Source organism: Prionailurus bengalensis, chromosome C1 (assembly GCF_016509475.1).
Source record: "Prionailurus bengalensis isolate Pbe53 chromosome C1, Fcat_Pben_1.1_paternal_pri, whole genome shotgun sequence".
Lineage (NCBI taxonomy): Eukaryota > Metazoa > Chordata > Mammalia > Carnivora > Felidae > Prionailurus > Prionailurus bengalensis.
In genome coordinates, this window is record NC_057345.1 from 79,054,640 (window position 1) to 79,069,441 (window position 14,802).

The 14,802-nt window shown below is 38.7% G+C and overlaps 2 protein-coding genes and 2 non-coding genes across 5 annotated transcripts in view; 3 read left to right on the forward strand and 1 right to left on the reverse strand.

Annotated features, from left to right (window-relative positions):
• The first annotated feature begins 397 nt into the window (after positions 1-397).
• RPL5 (ribosomal protein L5) lies at positions 398-9,150 on the forward strand. Of its 2 annotated transcripts, none has more exons than XM_043575576.1 (8): positions 398-521; positions 1,481-1,550; positions 1,634-1,749; positions 2,887-3,021; positions 4,344-4,546; positions 5,649-5,826; positions 8,458-8,546; positions 8,980-9,150. In XM_043575576.1, the coding sequence occupies exons 1-8, from the start codon at positions 519-521 to the stop codon at positions 9,077-9,079; spliced, it is 894 nt and encodes a 297-aa protein (XP_043431511.1). In that variant the 5' UTR covers positions 398-518; the 3' UTR covers positions 9,080-9,150. The 2 variants fall into 2 exon arrangements, with proteins under 2 accessions (XP_043431511.1, XP_043431512.1); XM_043575577.1 differs by having other exon boundaries at positions 8,461-8,546.
• On the forward strand, positions 5,483-5,578 carry LOC122482324. The gene has a single exon (XR_006297113.1). It is a non-coding gene; the product is annotated as a small nucleolar RNA SNORD21 (small nucleolar RNA).
• Positions 8,632-8,768, forward strand: LOC122482333. Its single transcript, XR_006297121.1, has one exon. It is a non-coding gene; the product is annotated as a small nucleolar RNA SNORA66 (small nucleolar RNA).
• Positions 9,151-9,393: 243 nt separating the features above from the next.
• Positions 9,394-14,802, reverse strand: part of DIPK1A (divergent protein kinase domain 1A) — a 113,803-nt gene continuing 108,394 nt past the window's right edge. The window contains exons 4-5 of the mRNA XM_043575575.1: positions 12,891-13,067; positions 9,394-11,397 (exon numbers count right to left, since the gene is read on the reverse strand). Of these exons, the coding sequence (XP_043431510.1) occupies positions 10,585-11,397; positions 12,891-13,067 (990 nt within the window). The 3' untranslated portion in view covers positions 9,394-10,584. The remainder of the gene's footprint in view (positions 11,398-12,890; positions 13,068-14,802) is intronic.

Genomic DNA, 14,802 nt, shown 5'->3' on the forward strand with positions numbered 1-14,802 from the left:
CCTCACTCAGGTTTGAAGTCCTGGGACAAGGCTTCCTGAAGAGATCCTGTATGACCTGGACTCGGATGAGTAGTCCAGGTCCAGGAGGTAGAGTCCTGGAGGGTGCAAACGAGCTGCACAGCAAATATATTCTATTTAATTTTAAACTTTTTTTCCTATTTACAAAGTCATATATGTTCGTTACGAAACAACTTCTTAGCATATGAAACTGACAACTTCTATAATCCTCCCTGCTACTTACCGCCTATCCCAACCGGATTTCCAGCCAGGAGTTTGGGGATTCGGTGGCTTTGAAGGTTTGTTACTGACCGGCGAAGTCCAGCATCGGTCCTCCCGCCAGATGGGGGCAGTACTCCGCACGCTTAGGGCCGGCGCGCTCTCTCTTCCATACGTCGCTCGCGTGATCATCAGTGCTACATACTGCGCCTGCGCACGGACTGAGGCCTTTTCCCCCCGCGGAGCGGTGCTGGGCCTGCTGGTCTGTGGCGAGCCGCGGACGCCGGTCTCTGTTCCGCAGGATGGTGAGTGGATATCTGGAATCGGGGCTACGGATGCACGGGGGTTCCCTGTCCTTGCTCAAACGCCAGCCTAGGATCCGTTTCGCGCGGCGCTGGGGTTGGATGGCGTTCGATAGTGGGCTCTGCTGAGGTAGGGCTGCCGCTCCCAGCGTGGCCTTAATGGCTGCCGCCCGGCGCGCAAGCTTGGGGGAGGGGTTGACGAAGAAAATCAGGAGCCGGGGCGGCGGATTGAGGAGGGGGGTGATTTTAGTAGACAGGCTGTGGGGGTAGTGCCGGCTTGTCCGAAGGGGCACCAGCAGGCGGGGAAGATTGCATGCAGTCGGTCCCGTGAGTAGCTGGGGATGCCTGAGTGGAGATGGGCTGCGGCTCCTCGGACTCATCCAGCCCTGACTGCTCCGTGGTTTTTTCGGGAGAGTCTTGGGTCGGTGGGTCTTCCAGAGGTGGCTTTTAAACTTAACAGTTTTCTGAGCCCCGAAAGAAAGCTCCTTTAGTTGGTAGGTGCCTCCTGCCTCTGTCTCTAGACTGTTGCTGGCACTAGTTTTTAATGATTTGGGGGATGGGGCGTTGCTTTGGTTCGAGGGGGATAGTGCTCTTTTAATCGGGAGTAATTGCTAAATATGCCCTTGACCAGATGAGTTTTGTGGCAAGTAATTGAGGCTTTTGGAAAACGTGCGTGGACAGTGCAGGAAATACGAGGTTAGGTTCTCAAAATGAGACGTATGGTGTTTGGAACAAACTGACGTTAGGCAAGATTGCTGTCTAAAGCAATGCTTTGGAAAAGTGATTGATGGGAAGTAGAAAAAGTGATTCTTGACCCTCTGGTTTGAGAAACTGGAGTCTACAAAAGTGACAGTTGTGTGGATTCACTCTTGAAGTGTTGTTTTGTTACAGAGTTAGCGCAGATACCAAAAATACCGTAAGCCATTTATCAAAGTTTTAATAACATTCTTCTATTCTTAAAGGGGTTTGTTAAAGTTGTCAAGAATAAGGCTTACTTCAAGAGATACCAAGTGAAATTTAGAAGAAGACGAGGTATGGTCAGTTACTCATGTTCACAATATTAGAAGATTCTGCAGTGGAACAGACTTTCTTAAATTGCTTTTTTTCCCCCCCAGAGGGTAAAACTGATTACTATGCCCGGAAACGCTTGGTAATTCAGGATAAAAATAAGTACAACACACCTAAATACAGGATGATAGTTCGCGTAACCAACAGAGATATCATTTGTCAGGTAAGTTGTATTCAGAACTCAAGCAACAGATGGTAAACCTCACCCTCTTTAACTGAATGCTGGAGAAGTTGTACTTGGGGGGCAAAACACATGTATGGATTAGAGGCTCTCTAGTGCCTGGCATTTTAAAAACATTGAGTAGTGTTTTTCTTTTAGTAGGCCTGAAGTTGGAGCATGGGAGGGATTGGTACATTAAAATACTTAACTGAAAAATTGGCCATGTTTGACAATCCTGACCAAACTAGTTTAATCCCATTTTCTAATGGTGGGGGAGAGGATTGGAGAAATCTAGGGTATATACTATTCCTGTAGGGGTAGGAGGATAAATTTGAGGCCAAGTATGTTCTTGCATTTTCCAGTTCCAAGAGAGTAATAGAATTTGTTAACGGACTAAATCCTGACTTGTGCTGTATGGCCTTATATGCCACAATACCACTGCTTATTGGAGAGAGAGTTGTGGAGGTTAAATTAGGCTTTTAAGATTGTTTTTATTTCTGCTCATTGCTTGAAATAGGCTTTGATAAATCTGTATGAAGGTGTCTTTCCCATAAAAGACATCCAGAAAATGGTTGTTTGCTCCTAGAAGCTAGTTTTCTGGGGTTTTACATTTAGGGAAAAGTTTTCACAGTTAATGATTTGCTGAGCTTTTGCAGGCACACCTCTGTTTTCTGGGCAAACTAACAGTTCCTTCATCCCTAAGTTCAGATAACTAAACATTAGGTATTAGAAGCATTGTTGGACCTAGCTATGCTTAGTTCAAAAGATGTTTGAAATAATGATAGATCCCTTTTTTGACTTTTTCATGATGCCTCTTTAATTCATTGACTAATGCAGCTAAGTCTTTTCAGTATTTGGAAAGAACAACAGTTTTATTCCAAAGGCATTTCGATGTTCAATGTCCGTGTGGTACTTTTAGTTCAATTTGTGATATTATGACATTTACAGAAAACCTATCTGCTATAGTTGACCAAACCATAAACTCCCATTGGTAAGGTTAACAAAGACAGATTCTAAGAGTTGTAATTTGTGTCCAGCTTTTTTCTTTTTTTTTTTTAAGTCCTTTGAAAAAGAAGACACCTAGGACAAGTAATCAAACAGTTGAAAATACAGATTACTAATCTGGTTTTTCTCTTACAGATTGCTTATGCCCGTATAGAAGGAGACATGATAGTTTGTGCAGCGTATGCTCATGAACTCCCAAAGTATGGTGTGAAGGTTGGCCTGACAAATTATGCTGCAGCATATTGTACTGGCCTGCTGCTGGCCCGCAGGGTATGTAGAAGATAACTTTGGTGTTTTACAACTCGCTCATTGTTAAGAGTTGTCTGCCAGGTAGATGTTCACACATGAATAAGATACTCTCAGCTGTGGCTTCTGGGAAGTGCCTGTTGTTGTGCTGTTGCTTACAAGGTCATCATCAGGGAAGACACTTTTATAAATACAAAGTTTGAGACTACACAGTTTTCTAGTACTCTGGGGAGATAGTTTTTGTTTTTTTACCCTGTGGGTTGGGTCTAGATCACTAGAGTATAAACCAAAGAATGATAGCCACTAGCCACATGTGGGTGTTGAGCACATGAAATGTGGCTGGTGCTGTTGAGGAATTGAATTCAAACAATTTTAGTATATGTGCTGCTGAAAAGTGAGCACTGAATTTAAACAATTTTAAATAGCCATCTGTAGGTTAATTGCCTTGTTGGATGTTGCAGACCTTTATTCAGAGGTATAGATTTTCTGACCATCAGTGCACATTTAAAATGCAGGCTGCACTCCTCACTCCTGGAATCTATAATAGGATGTCCAGGTTATACACATGTTAATTTTGAGAAACAATGTTTTAAATTTGGGGAGGGTGAGCAGGCATGGTATGGGATTCAGTTTTTTTAATCATTTTTGCCTTTGGGTGGCATCATTTCCTATAATACGTGGAAAGTAGATGCAAATGTGATTTTTTTTGCCTTTTGTTTTCTGTTACCGATCTTGTTTTGCATTGGAAATGTTAAGCATGCATCATTGTTAGGGACCCACATTTTCATTGGTTATAAATATGCTTGAGTAGGAGTGGGAAGCATCGTCCTTATATATGAGAACAATGTGGTACAAACTCACACTGCTTGTGGTGAAGTTCTAGTTAGATGTACTAGCAGAGGAGTCACCCTTATTGATGTAATGTCTTTGGAGAGTAGAGCTCTCCAGATGCTCTTCTGCCCGGATCCTCCTCCTAAGATTTTAATGAAATTAATCAAAACTACATGTGTGATAACAAATAGTTGAATTTTATTGTAGCCAAATAAGACTGAAGAAATGTGGAGACTATCTCCCTTGAGTAGATACATACAGCATGGTTACATCTTAATTGATGGCTACATAAATCAAGTATGGACATGTAGCAAAGGTTCAGAAGCTACAAGACAAAATTGTTATAAATTCGAAGGTCTGAAGTTTCTTTTTGTAGCATCTTAATATTTAAAAGTAAGTTGGTACAAAGGGATAAGTGAATTGGAAGGAAATTTTTTCTCCTCGTCAGGTCATTAATGTTGTGACTGGATGTTAGAATTGTTTAAATATATTTAGACTGGCTTTTTTGTTAATAGCTTCTCAATAGGTTTGGCATGGATAAGATCTATGAAGGCCAAGTAGAAGTGACTGGAGATGAATACAATGTGGAAAGCATTGATGGTCAGCCTGGTGCCTTCACCTGCTATTTGGATGCAGGTCTTGCCAGAACTACTACTGGAAATAAAGTTTTTGGGGCCCTCAAGGGAGCTGTGGATGGAGGCTTGTCTATTCCTCACAGGTAATAGTATTCAAATCTTCATTGTTTAGACTCCAGTATTTCCATTCCTAACTGGTTGGACTCTGGAGATTACTGAATCAATTAAAATAATAGGAAGCTATCATTTGTGTACCTGCTATATGCTTAATACTATGCAAAAGGAACCTGGCAGGGCAGGAAGGAATTGTAACGTATTTCATAAGTGAGACTGAGGTTCAGAGGTAAATGATTCGTTCAAGGTTTTAGAGCCAGTAGCAGAAAAGCCAGGGTTGAAACCACCAGCTTTTGTGTTGTGGCTTAGTTTTGGTTAGAAATGAGCAACTCAAGTTCACTCCCCTCCCAGTGCATTTTCTTTTCATTCAGAATGAAAATTGCCTTATTCAGTTATGGGAAACTGTCAACTCCAGGAAAAGATTTTGAGAAAAGGCTTAAGATAAATTCCCAAACTTTCCACTGGGAATAAGATTGTAGATCATTAGAGGCTAAGTAGGTGATTTTATTTGGTAGTTCCTTTGGTTTAAGTTAATGATTTTTGTTATTGTTGAGTAGATGCATCTTTAAGACATGATTTTATTATTAGCCTCGTAAGGTTATTTAAGTAGTTGGTGACTTAACCAAAATTTTATCTGGCTATAGGTTTTGGCGTTGGAGAGGTTAGCCTATGAAATGTAACCTAACTGGAACTTTTATAATGGTGGGACATACATTTTTAGGGACCTGCAGATCTCTTGCAAAGCACCTGTTAGATGTGGTCTTGAACAAATCACTTATCTCCATGTACTCTGAGGCACCACTGAGAAATTCTAGGGTTTGGGGGGGGGGGAACAGTTTTGAAACCATTTCCTATACTAATATGGAAAACTAACTTGATAGTGGTAGAAGCTTGATTCATTTCGTGACTTTTAAAGGTGTTTGTGGCATGATTTTCTCTTCTATCTGGGAATTCAGAGATGAGCTGCTGAATGATGATATCCCACTAACTGAGCAGTCAGTAGTTGGTCCTTTGGTTGCATATGATGCAATTAATTGTTTCAAGACGGGACTGATGGCAGCTACTGAAGTGAATTCCTGCTAGTGAACTGATTTCAATCATTACATACTAAAATGAAAAACTTTGTTTTAGTACCAAACGATTCCCTGGTTATGATTCAGAAAGCAAGGAATTCAATGCAGAAGTACATCGGAAGCACATCATGGGTCAAAATGTTGCAGATTATATGCGTTACCTAATGGAAGAAGATGAAGATGCTTACAAAAAACAGTTCTCTCAATACATAAAGAACAACGTTACTCCAGACATGGTAAAAATTTTAACTAAAAATTCCTGTATTGGTTAGTTTATAGAGCGCTTTACTACTTGATTTTGGTGGGTACATTAGTAGTTTTATTTCCAGTTAACATCTACAAGTTGAATATGAGTATGTTAATAGGTATAGATGGACTCAAATGAGCTGTCCTTACCTTAAAATGGGATGACATAAAATTGGAATAGTGGGTAAGAGTAAGTTAAAAGTCAGACAAGGTAGAGGTGCCTGGGTGGCTCAGTCGGCTAAGTGTCCTTCAGGTCAGGTCATGATCTTGTTCGTGAGTTTGAGCCCTGCATCGAGCTCAGAGCCTGGAGCCTGCTTTGCATTCTGTGTCTTCCTCTCTGCCCCTCCTCCACTCATGCTCTGTCGCTGTGTCTCAAAAATAAATAAACGTTAAAAAAAAGAATTTATGAGCCCTAAAGTTTTACCTCCAAGGTTCTCTGTTAATCCATTGTAGTAATGGAAGATAATAGGCACAGAACACAAAAATCACACTGATTATTACAAAACTATTATGTAGCTTATGGAGTTGTATATAAATTGGAGGTTATATCAAATGTCCTTTTCTGTTAGTGAACAGTTTCCATTTTGACACAGTTTTGGTTATGAAAATCTTTTAAGTAGAGTTGTAATTGAAGATCACTGTCATTTGTATGCTTAGTACACAGTCTAGGGCTGAATAAACATAGCTTGAGTTTTGGAGCTAAGAAAAAGTTAGTATTTATGTTGGTAATTCAAGTACATGATAATTTTCAGAAATTTATGCTTTTATGTTACTATTGACATTGTCCTCATTTGCTGTGGTAAATAGGTCTTTTACTTGTGATGATTCTACTTGGCCTGCATAATTTTTCTTCCTAAGCCATTTTTTACTCTGGTAATGTCACACTTGCTCAAAACTTTCCAAATTCCTAAGCTCCTTTCAGATATCTATTTCTTAATGCTTTCTAATATATGTGGTGTACTCCAGCTGGACCACTCTTAGGCTAATGTACTTTTCCCAGCTAGCTCATTAATTTGATCTATGGAAGTCTGTTTTTCTGCATGGCTGCTGAAATCCTCTGCCGACATTTGACTTGCCCTAGGAGGAAGTGGTTTTTACCTAAACTCATTATGTACATGGTTGTATTTTCTCTTGGTTTCTCTTGGAACGAATGGACCAAGTTGCTTAGATTTATTAAATGACTGCACTTGAAGTCATCGAATAGATTTGTTAAATACAGTGGGGAGCTGTCATAAAGTGCCTAAAATAAAAGAGAAACTTTGAGGAGGGATTTAGGGAGTTGAGATCTCATGCAGTGAAAGTGTTGTTGGCATTATTTTCTTTTGCTAAGTTTTTTTTTTTTTTTAACGTTTATTTTTGAGACAGAGAGAGGCAGAGCATGAATGGGGGAGGGTCAGAGAGAGGGAGACACAGAATCTGAAACAGGCTCCAGGCTCTGAGCTGTCAGCACAGAGCCCGACGCGGGGCTCGAACTCACGGACCGCAAGATCATGACCTGAGCCGACGTCGGCTGCTTAACCGACTGAGCCACCCAGGCGCCCCCCGTCTTTTGCTAAGTTTTATACAAATAAATGCATGTAGTGATATTTTCTCCATATTGAATGAGTAATTTTAGAGACTTGGATTACTGTGACTCATTCTTTAGGGGGCTCTGCTTGTTACTATATTGTGATAATGAACATTCAGGCATTTTATAGCTGCTTCATGACTTGGTCTTCCATAGAACCCATCGTCATTTATTTGGAGGTGGTGATTGAAACAGTTCAGAGATACAGCATTGTTGTTTGATGAATTTTAGAACAAAATTCTCATTAAGATCTAATTGGATAGTGTCTCAGGGTTTTCTAGGGAAATTCAAACCTCTGTTTCCACAGAGGCCTAATACTGTTGCCAAATACTAGTGATAGTATTATAATAGTAATAGATAGAAGAGGTCCCTGGTATGCAGTTCTGGGTATAGCATTGAAAGATCTTATCAGGTACTGAAGGAAAATACAAATCGGGGGAATGTGGGAGAACACAAATGAATTTAGCAATTGCTTGTTGGCCCCATATACTCTTCATCTTAACATCTTAAATACTTGGTTTGGGCATGTATTCTCACTTGAATAAAAGAATTTAGGTCAGGGGCACCTGGGTGGCTCAGTTGGTTAAGTGTCATGTGCGTGCTCTCAAAAAGAATTTAGGTCAGACAGTATTTTATTTTTTAAAATGTATTTATTTTGAGAGAGCATGGGAAGGGGGAGTGGCAGAAAGCAAGAATTCCAAGCAGGCTCCACAGTGTCAGCACAGAGCCTGATGCAGGGTGTTAGAGATCATGACCTGAGCTGAGATTGAAGAGTCAGACATCTAACTGACTGAGCCACCCAGGCGCCCTGTTATTTTTTTTTTTTTTAAGTTTATTTTGAAAATGCGCAAGTAGGGGAGGGAGGTCAAGAGTATTTTAAAGAAAAGGTGGGTTACATGTAGAAATAGGAGATACCAGCATTGACCTAGTTTAGTTGCTTTTGACAATCTGGTTTAGAAGGATGAAATAGAGCCAGTAGTAGAATGCGGTGTTACCTGACTGTTGTAGGGCATGTGAAATGAAACCAAGTACTGTTTGCTTTGCTTTCTTTCAGATGGAGGAGATGTATAAGAAAGCTCATGCTGCTATTCGAGAGAATCCAGTCTATGAGAAGAAGCCTAAGAAAGAAGTCAAAAAGAAGAGGTATGCATCCTCCTGTTGTCTTTCTAAGAGAGGTTGGGAGGAGTTCCTTGCCTTGTTTTGTGTTACTCAGACTCTTACTGAAGTTGTGCAAACTCGATCACTAACTCTGCATGATGTTGCAGAAGTGAGGGGAACCAGGTTTGCTAAAGTAATTATGGTGATAGAAATGTATTAGCCTCAGAAGCTACTTACTGAGCTGACCCCTTCTATCCCAGTACAGTATAACTACCAGTTAACTGCATTTTTAAATAATGCATCTCTTTAATAATGGGTGTGGGGAAGTTAGCTTATGATCATAAGTAGGTATATTGGAATTTGGATTGTTTGACCTGGTTGCAGTCTTGTCCTTTTCGAAGTTAAATATTTGTTTTTTATCCTCTAGCTATGGTTTTTAAAAATCACATTTGTCTCTTAATTTTACTCTGTTTTGTAGGTGGAACCGTCCCAAAATGTCTCTTGCCCAGAAGAAAGATCGGGTAGCTCAGAAGAAGGCAAGCTTCCTTAGAGCTCAGGAGCGGGCTGCTGAGAGCTAATAAACCAAACCACAATTTTCTATGAAGATTTTTCAGATAAAGACAATAATAAACTTATTCACCAAGCAGCAGTTTCTGTGTTAACCTCTTGTTAATGAAACTACAAGAAATAACCTCAAATATAAAAGCAGAGGAGTTGATGGGTTGTTTTTGTTTGCTTCAAGAAACAAGTATAACTTTACATATTGACTCAAAGTTCACACCTGCTTCTTGGGCTTCTGTTTTCCGTGACAGGAGTTGTCCCCCTAATTGTATGATATACAGCTCTCCGTTAAAAAGTCTGGCAAGCAACAGACCAACCATCCACTAGGAAATATTTCTTCCATTCATTTATTGTAACCAGATGGTTAGTGGGAAGAAAAGGTACCTTCAAACTACACCATTTTAAAGTAAGCAAAACGTGCTCATCAATGGCTTTAATTTTTGAGAGAAGGCTGTCCAGTGAAGTTCACATAACATTTCACTTTAATCAGGTGAAACCTTGGAGCAAAAAATACTGGGTCTTCCTTCAAAAGAGGTTCCTTCAAAAGAGATGTTGAAAGGTACATGCCAGATCTTAATAAACATGAAAATAACATGAACAAATATTAACTTGCATATCAAGTTCACATGGAAAAATAAATTTACATGCCTCTTAAGAAATAGCCCTTTGGCCAACAGGAAATACTGTTCAAAATGGGAAATTGTTATTAAAAAGTCCCATGATTTCAGAGTCTGCCTCTCAATGTCCCACTTCCCCATAGCTCAAATTCAGACTTGTGGATTTGGATTGAGTTGATGGCCTTAAGTCAGTTTTGAAGGACTGCTCATTGACACTATGAAGGACCCATCAAATCAAGGATGATGAAAGCTCATCCAGTTTCAGCCTCTAAACTTGGCAGTTACATATTGCCAAGTAGAACACTTTCTGATGGATTTTTATTTTTAAGCTAATAGCCACTCAACATTCTGAAGCCATGTAACAAATGTTTTTAGGTCTATAAATACAACAAACCATGCTATTAACCCAACATCTGTTTATAAAGGAGTAACTTTACCTGCTTTGCAGTCTTAATTTCTTGTTAATGTGCAAACTTTACCATGCTAAGACTTCAGTAAGTGTACGTATATATATATTTTTTAAACAGCAGCTTCATTGCAATGTTTCCAGCAATGGTATTTTGGCTTAAGTAAAATCTACAAAATACTCTCAACTGTTTATGGGATGAGGCTTTTCACAGCATTATTTTAGGTCATTAGTCAAAATAGTTAACACAGTGAATGTACTGGGAAGAAATGTACCAGGGCTTCTAATGCAGGAATTAATCTTTGGATCAGTTCATCCTATACCTCCTGCCATTCCTTCAAGCAATCAATATGTATCTTAAGATGATGGCTTCTTAAAACCAGGGAAAAGGGGTTTCGTATAACTGGAAAGGATTTGAGTCAGAAGCCATTTTTTTAATGCTCAAAAATTTTCCTTAGAATTGTTAAGTTTCCTATGATGGTCGCGATGTCCAAATGAACTAAGAGTCATTTGTGTAGGAAATTTTCTTCCACAGTAACGTTTTTAGGTTGTTTAGTATCAAAGAGTGTTCCATTTCCATTTGATTTGCTGTGACTTTGAGAGCAATACAAGAATAAAGTTGCTTTTCCAATTCTTCACGAATTTCAGTTGGAGCACCACGCAGTAGGTAGTCTTTGAGTAACTGACAGGCTTTTGCCAAGTTTGGTTGTATCACTTCTGAAGTACACTTCATTGTACTCTGATCACAGGTAGTTCGACAATCCGTGCCATAAACACAGTCCAAATCAGACTCACAGTGGCGATCCTTTATAAGTTCTTTCAGGTTTGTCTCTGGCACGATTTTTCTCATGTCCACCATTTTCAAATCATACTTATCATTATATCCTAGGTTTTTGGCACTAATATCACACATGAGGAAGTTTCCATACGGGCCGTGGAAAACATCTTCCACAAATTCCAGAAGTCCTATGGCTATTTTAGCCTTTCTAGGCCATGATGGTGTGAACAACTGATCCATGCTTCTTCTGAACCCAGCTGGAATAAAAAGTTCAATGACCCATGGAAGGCTTATTCCATAAAGAGAGGTATATTCAACACTTTCCATCACATAGAGATCACCACAGAATCCCATTAATTTGGGGGTATGTTCTTTATCTTGAAGTATCACCATGAGAAGAAATTCATTTAGTTGAAGAAGTGCCCATGCTGACTTTGCTTCTCCCAAGGAAACCTGGCCATCTTTGTCTCCATCAGCCACCGTCAAGATGAGATTAACCAGTTCAGAGAGGTTTCCTTGGTCACCCAACTTTGCCTATGTGTATAAGGAATGAAAAATACCTCACATATAATATACATACTAACTTTACAGGATTACTATGCTAAGTAATGATCTTGTTACTGAATCTCCATAAAGGAACTTAATACACCTCCAAATATCATGCTTACTAAGTGAATAAGTATATTTTATATAATTATAGTAAAACCCACTTCATTAAGTATATATTTTTTTAAGAAATGGCCACCCTAGCTTCCATTAGCCCCTTGGGCCCTGTAGATAAATACAGTTATCCAAGACACTAAGTATTAGTTTTGTCTTATTTATACATTTACTTGCAAAATTGCAGTGTAATGTGCTCATATCCAAAGTTTAATGTGGGTCAATGGAAAGTTATTTTCTCCTATTTTGTAGTTAAATACATTAATAGAACTATTTTTTTCAAGTTATATCATTCCAATGATGAAGGTTAAAAAGTATTGGGGCTCCCAGCTGGCTCAGTTGGAGGGGTGTGCAGCTCTTGATCTTGGGGTTGTGAGTTCAAGTCCCATGTTGGGTGTTTATTAAATAAAAACTAAAAAAAAAAAAAAAAAAAAAAAAGTATTTCCCCATGAAGATTCTTGGGATAAATAGTCTGAAAATGTAAACTGTTCAAAGAAAAGAAGATTTTTTTAAAAACTTATTTTGAGAGAAAGAGAAAGTGTGAGTAGGGGAAGGGCAGAGGCAGGGGGAGAGAATCCCAAGCAGGCTCCACACTCTCAGTGTAGAGCCCGATGTGGGGCTAGAACCCATGAACTGCAAGATCGTGACCTGAGCCAAAACCACTAGTCGAATGTTTAACTGACTAAGTCAACCAGGAACCCCAGAAAAAAAAGATTTTGAGTGAAAATATGACAGCAATAAAAAGAGATTCTTTCCAAAATTGTAACTATTTTTATCTTTTAATATATTTAATCTTTGTATGAATATTTCTTTAAATCTTTGAAAAATAATTTGCAATCAGGGTATGTATACTCATTTTATCCCCTCCCCCATCTTTAATAATGTATGCCAGTTACAATGTCAAACTATAGAGCAGCTCATCAATTTAATGAATTCCCCTTTCATATCTGGATATTTTTAGCTATCATAAATAATGTTAATATAAACATCTTCCACACATTTTGTTTGAATTATTTCCTCAAGATGGAGACCTTGATACCAACATTTTTGTGGCTTAGGATGAGGTTTTACCAACTCTTCCAGAAGAATATACTGCCTCACACTAACAACATGTGAATGGATATACTTACTTTTTTTTTTTTTTAATTTTTTTTTAACATTTATTTATTTTTGAGACAGAGACAGAGCATGAACGGGGGGAGGGCCAGAGTGAGAGGGAGACACAGAATCTGAAGCAGGCTCCAGGCTCTGAGCTGTCAGCACAGAGCCTGATGCGGGGCTCGAACTCACAGACCATGAGATCGTGACCTGAGCGAAGTCGGACGCTCAACCAACTGAGCCACCCAGGCGCCCCTGGATATACTTACTTTAAAGAGACTGTAGACCATTTCTTTGAATTTCTGTACAGTTGTTCCCCTAGTTGGCTTATCAAATAGCACTATTTCTTTCCTTGGTTCCAATTCAGTCCCAAAATCAAGATGAAGTGCTTGTTCCATTTGACATTTCACAACACCTGGTAGATTACCCCAAATCCCTAAATACATCTATATGAAAAAAGAATGACAAATTATTCTTTAGGCTAAGTAGAAAATTTTACCACTGTATTTTTAGTGTCCTCTTCTTATAAAAACACACAAAGTAACAAAACATTAGGATTGAGCTTTTGTCCATAACTTTTTTAGATTATAAAAGCTATGCATGCTTAAATACATATATTTTTGACCATGATGAATTTTATTTTTTCCAGTTTTTAAATTGTGGCAAAATATTAAAAACATAAAATTTACGATCTTAACCACTTTGGTATTACATTCACAATGTTGTGCAGCCATCACCACCATCCATCTGCAGAACTCTTCATCTCATAAAAATTAAACTCTATACTCATTAAATAATAACTCCCTGCTCTCCCTCCTCACCCACCCCAGCCCCTGACATCACCATTCTATTTTCTGTCTTTACAGTTTTAACTAATCTAAGTATCTCATATAAATGGAACAATACAAAACTTGTCTTTTTGTGACTGGCTTATTTCACTTAGCATAATGTCCTCAAGATTCATCCATGTATTAGCATGTATCAGAATTTCTTCCTTTTTAAAGCTAATAACCCATATGTATATACCACATTTTGCATTTCTATTCACCTGCTGATAGACACTTGAGTGCTTCCTCATTGTAGCTACTGTGAATAATGCTGATATGAACATAGTTGTACAGATATCTTTTATAAAGACTCTGCTTTCAATTTGTTAAGGTATATACCCAGAAGTGAAATTGCTGGATCATAAAATCATTCTATGTTTAATATTTTGAGGAATTGCTATATTGCTTTTTGCAATGGCTGTGCCATATCACATTCCCACCAATAGTGCACAAGGGTTCCCAATTTCTCTCCATCCTTACCAACCCTTGTCAATTTCCATTTTTTGGATAGTAGCCATCCTAATGGGTGTGAAGTGGTATCTCATTGTGATTTTGATTTGCATTTCCCTAAGATCAAGTGATGCTGAGCATCTTTTCATGTACTTATTGGCCATTTGTGTATCTTTTTTTTTTTTTTTTTGAGAAATGCCTATTCAAGTCCTTCGTACATTTTTAAATATGGTTGTTTTGTTGTTGTTGAGTTTTAGAAGTTCTCTATATATTCTGGATATTAACCTCTTATCAGATACATGATTTGCAAATGTTTTCTCTCATTCTGTGGATTTGCTTTTTACTCTATTGATATTCTTTTGATGCACAAAATTAAAACAAAATTTTTTTTAACATTTATTTATTTTTGAGAGACAGAGACAAAGCATGAGTGGGGGAAGGGCAGAGAGAGAGGGAGACACAGAATCTGAAGCAGGCTCCAGGCTCAGCACAGACCCTGATGCAGGACTCAAACTCACAAACCATGAGATCATGACCTGAGCCAAAGTCGGATGCTTAACCAACTGGGCAATCCAGGCGCCCTTTGATGCACAAAATTTTAAATTTTTCTGAAGTACAATTTGTCTCTTTTTCTTTTGTTGCCTGTGCCTTTGGTGTCAGAGCCAAGGAATCATTGCCAAATCCAGTGTCATGAAGCTTTTGCCCTATATTTAAAAAATGTTTTAAAATTTAAAAATTTAAAAAATTTTTTTAATGTTTATTTATTCATTTTTGAGACAGGGCAGGGGGAAGGGCAGAGAGACAGGGAAAGAGAATCCCAAGCCGGCTCTGTGCTGTGAGTGCAGAGCCTGACACAGGGCCAAACTCACAAATTATGAGATCATGACCTGAGGTAAAATCAAGA

Bases quoted from the DNA above. Each gene is read 5' to 3' on its own strand.
- RPL5 (XM_043575576.1), top strand. The intron at 3,022-4,343 runs GTATGTAGAAGA...TTTTGTTAATAG, and splicing joins GCCTGCTGCTGGCCCGCAGG to CTTCTCAATAGGTTTGGCAT. The intron at 8,547-8,979 runs GTATGCATCCTC...TCTGTTTTGTAG, and splicing joins AAAGAAGTCAAAAAGAAGAG to GTGGAACCGTCCCAAAATGT.